Below are 9764 nucleotides of genomic sequence, written 5' to 3'. Positions count from 1 at the left end.
GTGTGTGTGTGTGTGTGTGTGTGTGTGTGTGTGTGTGTGTGTGTGCACGCACGAGCTTGCGAGTCTGTCTTTGGAGCTTGTTGAATAAACCTACTCTTACTTTATTTGCTATATTCTTTTAAAATTAATTTCCTGAGTTTGCTAATTCCGTTCGTGACACTGTCACTGGTGCTCTAGTGAGGGACTTCTTATTTTGCCTTTACAGTTTTGGTCAACAGCAATTAATTAATTTTCATAATCTAAAAGCCATGACGATCTCCTCTATGCTTCAGTCGAGACCTTGGTTGTGCTAAGAGCATCTGGCTAGGTGATCTCAGTGCTCTTTTGGGGTCATACATGTTCGTTTAAATAAAAAGGGGCCATATTATTTAAAAATTTAAAAGTAAGTAAAAGAATCTTAAAATCAATACGATATTTTACAGGGAGCCAGTGTAAATTTGCTAAAATTGGAGTCATGTGTTCATACATTCTAACACCTGTTAAAAGACATGCAGCAGCATTTTGAACTAACTGCAAGCGATGGAGAAATGAGTGTTGAAGACCCAAATAGAGAGAATTGCAGTAGTCCAGTCTAGAGATGATGAAGGCATAAATAAGTGTTTCTAGGTCTCTTGGAGGAAGATAAGGCTTAGCTGTGGCAATTTCACATAACTAATAAAAACTTGTTTTCACAACTGTGGACACATGCTTCTCTAATTTAAAGGAGCTATCTAAAAACACTCCGAGGGTATCAGTTAACTTGTTCAAAGGGGCATGAGTTCCAAAAACCATAACTTCAGTCTTATTTTCATTTAGTGTAAGAGAATTCTGTGTTAACCAGTCTTTAACATCACATAAACAATTAAGCAAAGGCTGCAGTGGGACAGAGACATCCAGTTTCAAGGGGAAGTAAATTTGGTTGTCATCAGCATAACAATGACAGGGAGTGTTGTATTTCCTAAAAATACAATGGCTTGCAAAGGTATTCAGCCCCCTTGAACTTTCCCACATTTTGTCACATTACAGCCACAAACATGAATCAATTTTATTGGAATTCCACGTGAAAGACCAATACAAACACCCGAAAGACAAAACTCCTAAACACAAACTTAACAATGTGGTGTATGCGGTACAGTGCAGCAAGGAATGCCCAGACCTCTACATTGGAGAGACCAAACAGCCACTTCACAAGCGCATGGCACAACATAGAAGAGCCACCTCCACAGGACAAGACTCAGCAGTTCATCTCCATCTAAAGGACAAAGGTCACTCTTTCGAGGATGCCAGCGTTCACATTTTGGACAGAGAGGACAGATGGTTTGAAAGAGGAGTGAAAGAGGCCATCTATGTCCACTGTGAGCAACCATCTTTGAACAGAGGTGGTGGTTTACGACACCAACTGTCTGCCATCTATAATCCAGTTTTGAGATCCCTTCCCAGACGCCTTAACGCCCACTCACATCCTGGGCCATCTGACCTCAGGAAATCACATGATAGGGTGGGGCCAGGTTTCACAATGAGCTCACCCGAAACCCTGGCTGATTAGGACCCCCACCCGCTTTCACACCTTGGCTCATGTAATTAGGTTGAGGATCATCAGGGGGTCCTTTGTCCCTCTTTGGGGGGGAAACTCCCACTGGGTTTAAATCTGGGACTCCCCACCAATTGACCCTTAGAACTGAAGAAACGTCTTCAAGCAACTCAAAGAAGTCCGGACGCTTTTCTTTCCAAGCTCCTTAGACGAGATTAAAATCCTTAACTCATTTCGGTGGACGATAAACCACCGCGCAGACAGCTGATGGAGCACAGTTCAGTTCCAAAAGCTGCACCTGAAAGTTGGCATATGAAACGGGTGGCAGTTGCCGACAGTGAAAATCATTTTTAAATACTGAAGCTAGCCCTCCACCTCTTCCATTGGTCCGGGGAGAGCTAAAAAATGAACAATTGGGGGGAAGGAGTTCCGAGAAAGAAGAAAACTCACCGGGTCGAAGCCAAGTTTCCGTCAGGAATATAAAATCCAGTCCCGATGAGATTAAAAAAAAGTAATTTAGGATGAAAGTCTTGTTTGACAGTGACCTGGTGTTTAGCAGGCTCATCTGAATCGTGATCGAAGTGTTGCTGACAGGAGCACGTCCCAGCGGACGAAGGCTACTGAGATTCACGCCACCTCTGTAGGACCACACCCATCGCCAGACAGGTGAAGGCTTCGCCGGCAGGTCTGAGGGAGCAGGAGGTCCAACAGGTCGGATCCAGTGATGGCAGCTGAATCTGTAACTGGACTGGTCCCAGAGAACACGAAAAGATGGTAGCACATCTGTAAGAGTACGTGGTTTCTTTACTTCATGTGATTTCAGGTAAGCCTTGAAGTATACCGGGATGCCACCTCGTTTTCCCCGTCTTCTAGAGCGCTTCCTGCTAGGAAGGGTAAATGGTAAGCGATGTAGGCAGTCAGGTATGTCCGCCAAAAGTGGAGGAAGATTTTTTGGCTTGTTTTCCAAATCAAGCGTTCAGGGTTTTTATAGGCAAAGGTTCAGAAGAGTTTGGCGATCATAGACGAGTAAAGCAGAGCCATCAGGGCAACATAGAAAAAGAAAGGTAACAACCAGCAGACACAACCCAAAGAGACGGCTCGCCGTGCACACTGGCGCCATCTTGGATAATCACACACATATTCATACATTGTTTTATATACACTTAAGCAAAACTGTATTTTTTTCACAAAATCGTGAAAAGCAGTTTGACTTCTGTATTCTTTCCTATGGCTATCACATATATACACAGCTTAATTAAGAACATATCAAGTTTCAGTGGTTGCATAGCTGCACAAACCACAAACCACTATGTGACTTCCTCTGAATTTAAAAGGAGAATAAACTGAAACCAGTGAGACTTTCACACTTCATTCATCCTGTGCTGCAGAGCTGAGCTCTTTGAAATAATCCAATCCCATGTATGCAATGGAGACAATATATGCCAATGTTGAATGCGTTAAACTTGACAACCCAACACCTTCAACAAATTACACAGGTAAAAAGGAAGTGATAGAACAAGTAGGTTATAACATTTCTTATTACTACTGAACATTTGTTTGGGTTCCTTGTTTTTTTGTCTTCTTTTCAGGTCAGAGGAGCTCTAGGAGAAGTTTCTATTTGGGTGTTATTCTCTCCCTGAGCCTGCTCACTGTTTTATTGCTGGTTGGACTTATCACACTTAGTTTCTTCTGTGAGTTGGATTTTTCATGGATAGTTGTTCCAACTGATTATCAGTAACCATATGAATGATTAGGAGCTTTTTAAAAAAAATTTAATTCAATGTCTTTAATTTCTAATTAAATTTGGAATGTGGAATTTTCGATTGTTCCATTTCAAGATCCTCTTGAAATAATCTTGAAGACGACAAGATCACAGCAACAATAACTTGTACAAGCATAAAATTGGTTTACATAATTAATATGTTTCATAAATTATAGTTAGAATTTTAACATATTTTTTATTTAGATCTTTTGTGTCTCAGTCGATCAAAGCATCAATATTATTTCCTTTCATTTCGGACATGTGTCGGCAGAGGCTGAGAAGAGAGACCTTCTGAATAAAAACATCTCTGCACTCAGTAACCTAGTTTCTTCCATGACTAAAAAGACTGAAGAGCTTAAAAAGCTGCTGTGCTTGTACAACCAGAGTGAGTCCTTGTGTGAGCTGTTGTGTCTCTAAAAGGTTTTTTTTTTTCTTCAGAAATTTAGTGATTCATTTTCCAAACAAATTAGGCAATTATTTTCTTCCTACTTAACACATTTTTAAGAAATAAAATTTCAGTCATTAGGAAAATATCATATGAACCATTATCAGTATCACTGCTTGTCACTATAAAGCTGCAGTGCAGCAGTGTACCTTATGCTTATCACAAATTTACATTTACAAATCTGACTGGTACTAAAATCATTTAAAGGCTATATTTCATCAACACATATGTGAAACTTATTAAATGGTTTTTTAGTAACTTATAAACAACAAGTACCCTTAATGTATTTTCATTAAGGAAGTTGAAAAGGAAGCTGATAGCTCTTAGACTGACATAGTTGTATTTTTATCTCAATATCTTTTAAATCTTTTTTTATTAACTGTTTTTTTACCTGTTGTTTTTATCTAGTGGTCATTCAGTAGTGATGCATCTATTCACTGAGAAATCACTTTCTGATCTACAGGTTAGTTTAGAGATTCACAAATAACTGAGTCTCCAAACACAACCTTTTATCAGTTTCACCCAGTTATTATAAGTTAGGAGCAGTTACTGTAGCTGCATTTCCTTTTATTTTTGGTACTTTTAAACATATTGCACAAAAATTAGGTAGATTTCAGTTTTGTGGTTACTTTAAATTTTCTACTTTTACTGTGGGAAAGACAGCAAAAATAGTTAGATGTTAACCTGCAGGAGACTGATAATAACAGCCTTTCTTCACAGCCATTCAACAAAACAAAACTTTAAAAAGTTTAATTCAATGATATGAATTTTTTTTTATTTCAGAGCCACAGTGTGGAGCATATTGCTACTTGTTGCCCTAATAGATGGGATGAGGAATGTGCACTCCCACACCTGTAAACCTATAAACACCTGGTCACACTGCTGAAATATAAAATAATAATAATAATAATAATAATAATGATAATAATTACCACCACCACCAACAACAACAACAATAATAATAATCTTTTTTCCTACAAGATATTTGTCTTATATGGAAAAGAGTTTTCTTCTGCACACATCAGATTCAATATTTCACCTTCTAATTATCAGAAAGGCATTTAAAGCACTTTTGGATTGGCCTCACTTTTCAGAGATGTCCCTCCTTTATATTCAGTTTATGGTTGCACCAAAATTAGAATTTGGATTTGGAATGATTGATGTTGACATAGTATAACATTTAACTTTTCAAAATGTGTATTTTGTGAAATTGTATTTATTATATTGAGTTATGTTTTTTTTTTTATGTTCTGGTTGCTGTAACACACTGACCACCCAACTTTAGAAATGTAATATATCGATAATAAATCTCCCCGTGCGTGGGGCTGCACCGCACTAACGCGTTAATGAGCTAACCGAGCTAACACGTTGACACCGTGCAGCCCCACACATGGTGCGATCCGCGTTAACTCGCTAACGTAGATTTGCCGCGTTAATGCGGTTATGGCGTTAATGTCATTTTAACGAGATTAACACTGACAGCACTAATAAAAATATATATCGAGAGAGAGGAGGAAAGAAATAAAAAAAATAAAAAAGCTTTATTGTAATATTTTTAACATTAATACAATTGAATTGATATATAATGTATTTATATTTTATATTAATCTAAATTTGGAAGTCAATGTTAGGAAAGAGTTGAAATAAATATTTTCTACTACACCCCATAAGTTTTTTTTAATTGGCATATAAAAGTAAAAGAGCCACTGAGCTGGGGTGTTATGTTGGACACTGAATTAATATTACCTTAATTAACATTTACAATATCAGAAATTTTTTCAGCAGCACAAAATGCACAAGGCAAATATCTGAATACTGATATACTCTCTTTTCCTTATTGCGACTACCAAATATGATTATGTTCTTGTATATTTATTATTGCCCATTAATAAGACAATATTAATGGGTATCTTTTATCCAATTACTTGATTAATCGATGGAATAACCAATATTAAAACAATAACTGTTATCCCTAAAATAGATTAGGTACGAAAAATGTCACCATACTGAATATACACAGGAAAACAAATATAACAGTCAGCAAGTGAATACACTACATATAAATATGTGTGATCAAGCTTTTAAAGCTGCTTCATTAATTAAAAAATTAAAAGATCAAAAGAGCATTGTTATAGAGTTCATAAAATAATTTCCATTAATTTTGCTGAAATAGTACTTGTTTGTAATTTCTTCCAGGTAAACCATGTCTTGCAGGATGGCGTAATTTCAGCTGTAGCTGCTATCTCCTCTCTGAAAGCTCTGCTTCCTGGGACGCAGCCAGAAAGGACTGCAGAGACAGAGGAGCAGATCTGGTGGTTATTGACAGCGCTGAAGAACAGGTACTGTGTTTATGGACATGAAGGGCCAGGAGTGCCAAAATGAAATAATGGCACAGTTTACATTTATTCACATTTTATAATAATTAGTTTATGCAGTTTTTCCTTTTCTTTTTTTTTTAAAGAATTATGCATTCTTCTCATTATAGTGATTTTTTAAAATCATAAAAGCTATGTTGCACACCAGATTAAGGGGCCAGTTTAAAGGATTTGTTCAGCAAAGTAAAGTAATCCAGTGATATTTATCTTTATTTCCACTGCTACACAGGAAAAGAATAACTGTTGATAATTATTTGACAAACAGTTTTTCAAGTTGCAAAGCAGACAGTCTTGGTGTGCGATGGCTTCTTTATGCACATTCTAAGCGTGTGGGTTTCTTTAAATTTAGAAGCGATTAATTTAATTGTGCCTGTGAAATTAAATCATTTGCTCGCATTATGTTTTTTCTTGTGTGTGACCTATGACATAAATAGTTTCATAGTTTATATATAAAATATGCAAATAAAAAATTGTGGTTCAAAAGTAAACTGTTTTCTCTTCATGTTAAACAGACCTTCCTCTCTACGATCACCACAAATGAAACTTGGATTGGTTTAAATGACAAAGAACAGGAGGGAACATGGAAATGGGTAGATGGGACTCCACTGACTCTAACGTAAGTCTTCACTTTGTTAAACCCACAGATGAATGAAAATTGTTCAGCTTGCATAATGGTCAGTTGAGCCAAACGGCTTCCCAAAGCTTAAAGATGCATGCAAATGACTTGTTTTTTGCCACACTGAGCCAAGGCAGCAGTTTTTATATCAGTCAAGATGTCTGTGTAATCTGGGCTTATGTGTTTGTGTGTATACTTTGTATAGTCCTGTCTAACAAACACCATGTACTGAAAAAAAGTAAAATAAAATATATATTATTTCCATTGTTATCTGTAATTCGGTAATCTTAATGTACAGTGTGTTTATAAAAACTCAAAGCTGCTGATGGAAAATTTGTCTGACAAAACTGCTCACACAAACACCAAAGGCTCACTTTTTTCTCAATAACAATAAAATAATGTTGTTGTCACTGACCTGCTAGGTACTGGGGAATAAGCCAACCTAATAATGGTGGAGAACAGGACTGTGTTTATGTCACAACGGGTGAGGGAAGGTTTTGGAATGATTATTGGTGTTCGACTTCTCATCAATGGATCTGCGAAAATACACCAAACCACAGTACAGTTTCTTTAAGATGATTTATTTATAAATGTTTTGCAGTTTTATCTATGAATATAATTTTAGATTTTAATTGTTCTGTTATATTTTATAATTATAATGTGTTTTGTTGTGGCTAAAAATTTGCATTTCTTTTCTCTTTTACCTCAGTGGAGACTTGAGAAAGTGGTTAAGTTTGGGGTTTCTGACTGTTTTTTATTCTAGTGTTTAATGTTTAAATTGTTGTATTTGTTAAAAGGTTTTTATTAGTTTTACTATATTATAAATAATGATACTCAAGTAAATAGACTGTTTAGATTTTTGTGATCAAGTCTGGAGGATTTTGATATATTAAACAGAACTCAAATAAGCATTGTTATACAGTTCATAAAAGATCATTCATAAACTGAAATGTTATTTGTTTGTAATTTCTTCCAGATAAAACATGTCCTGTAGGATGGAGATTCAACCATAGTTGCTATCTCGTCTCTAATAGTTCTGCTTCCTGGGATGCAGCCAGAAAAGACTGCAGAGACAGAGGAGCAGATCTGGTGGTTATTAACAGCCCTGAAGAACAGGTATAGTGTTTATGTATGTGTGTGTTATTGAGCTGTACTAAATTCAAACTACTATTTTTAATTTAAATAGCTTTTTATTTCAAAGTAGACATGTTTGTAGTCTTAACACAATCAAAATAAAGTAAAAAAATCATGATGTATGATGTGTATGAACGTTTTAAAACAAGTTTAATGTTCTAGAGTGTATCAAAGAAATCTGTTTAGACAAAAATTGTATGGGGGGGAAACAACCTGTCAACAGAAGAAGCGGAAGAAGAATAAGGGAGTGTGGCAGTGTAGCAAGGATAAGGAAATCAGGATATGGGAAAGATGCCTGCAGTCCTGTTTCACTGCAGGTAACATGTATGTATAACATTGTAGTGACAAATAACGGCTCATCATCATGATGCCAACAAATACAGGGGATACAGCATACATTGCAGGAAAGAGCATTTGCTATAAGGCAAGGGGCAGGAGTGACAGGCAGTCCAGTAACTTACAGAATACTATTGCACTATGTTTGGTTTCCACAGCACATGATTTTTAGTTCTGATATTCTATGTGTTTTAGTAAAAATTATGTTTTAGTAAAAATATGAGTCCACTGACAAAATATATTAACATTTTGTTTAGACAATACGAAGAGATTTTGGTGCCAAAGACTTACTGATTGTTGAAAAAACATGACAAATCAATTACAGATTTGAATGACTGCTATTGAGATTTGAGTGAGTGTTTTGCTTTGTGAGCTGTCAGGAAATGCATCTTCACTGTTGCACAAAATGTGTCAAAGCATTAAAGAAAATTCAAGTTTTAATTATTACTGGCTTTGGATTTTTAAAAGAGGCTTTTAGATAAAATATAGTGCATAGACTAAAATTGTGGTTTTAAAGTCAAATAAAAAGATATTTCTTCATATTAAACAGAACTTCCTCTCTATGGTCACCACAGAAGTAGTTTGGATTGGTTTGAATGACAAAGAACAGGAGGGAACATGGAAATGGGTAGATGGGACTCCACCGACTCTGATGTAAGTCTTCACTTTGGTTCAGTTTATTTCTTTACATACGAAATTTGTCAAACCCACAGATGCATGCAGATATAAACACAAAGGCTTACATGTCAGTGGTTGACTGCTAATAGCGTAAAGATGTGTGCTAATGACTTGTTTTGGGCAAGTGGAACAAGAGAAGTTATTATATCAGTCAAAACAACAACAATTCTTCTGTTCAGAACTGGTGTGTTTTGCAATCTGCACACTTTATGCAAGCCTGTTTAAAAACCACCATGTCCTGAATAGAAAAATGTTATTGTTATTTGAAATTTGGTGATCCTAATGTACAGGATCACCAAATACACACACCGACACACACACACACACGCACACACACACACACACCAGCTTACGTCTTAATTTCTTCTTAATAATAATAAGATAATGTATTTGTCGCTGACCTGGTAGGTACTGGGCAAAAGATCAGCCTAATAATGGTGGAGAAGAGGACTGTGTTTCTGTCAGAAGTGAAGAAAACACTTGGTTTGATCGTTCATGTTCATCTTCTCGTCACTGGATCTGTGAAAAACTTCCTTGAAAACAAATGATTTCAGAAAGATGATCTATTCATAAAAGTTTTGCAGTTTTATCTTTGATTACAATAATTGTACTTCTGTATTTCAGTTTTATCCTGAAAGGCCAAGGTATGGTTTTTGTTTTTTTGTTCATATGTTTGGGTTTCTGTTTGAATTTTTGTTTTTGTTCTTTTTTCTTGTGGTATTATTTTTATTATCATTATTATTATTTTTATTGAGTGTTTCTGTTTTGACTTTATGGTTGTTCTTGTGGTAATGTCAGTTCTTCCTTATTTTTCCTTCAATCCTTATTTTTGTTTCAAGACTCAAGTCTAGTTTTACTTCCTGCAGTGTGTTAGATTTGTATTGTGATTGTCATTTTTGCTTAGAAAT

General features: G+C 35.9%; 1 protein-coding gene across 1 annotated transcript; it reads left to right on the top strand.

The window, feature by feature from the left end:
• The first annotated feature begins 2936 nt into the window (after nucleotides 1-2936).
• LOC120433488 (C-type mannose receptor 2-like) lies at nucleotides 2937-9394 on the top strand. The gene is made up of 8 exons (XM_039599764.1): nucleotides 2937-3006; nucleotides 3100-3201; nucleotides 5914-6056; nucleotides 6605-6708; nucleotides 7131-7267; nucleotides 7685-7824; nucleotides 8729-8832; nucleotides 9265-9394. Exons 1-8 carry the CDS (start codon nucleotides 2937-2939, stop codon nucleotides 9392-9394), a joined length of 930 nt encoding a protein of 309 aa, XP_039455698.1.
• The last annotated feature ends 370 nt before the right edge of the window (nucleotides 9395-9764 follow it).

The sequence above is a fragment of the Oreochromis aureus genome, linkage group 16 (genome assembly GCF_013358895.1).
Source record: "Oreochromis aureus strain Israel breed Guangdong linkage group 16, ZZ_aureus, whole genome shotgun sequence".
NCBI classification, from domain to species: domain Eukaryota; kingdom Metazoa; phylum Chordata; class Actinopteri; order Cichliformes; family Cichlidae; genus Oreochromis; species Oreochromis aureus.
Note: the sequence above shows the minus strand (reverse complement) of the source record. Positions and strands in the feature narration are given on the sequence as shown.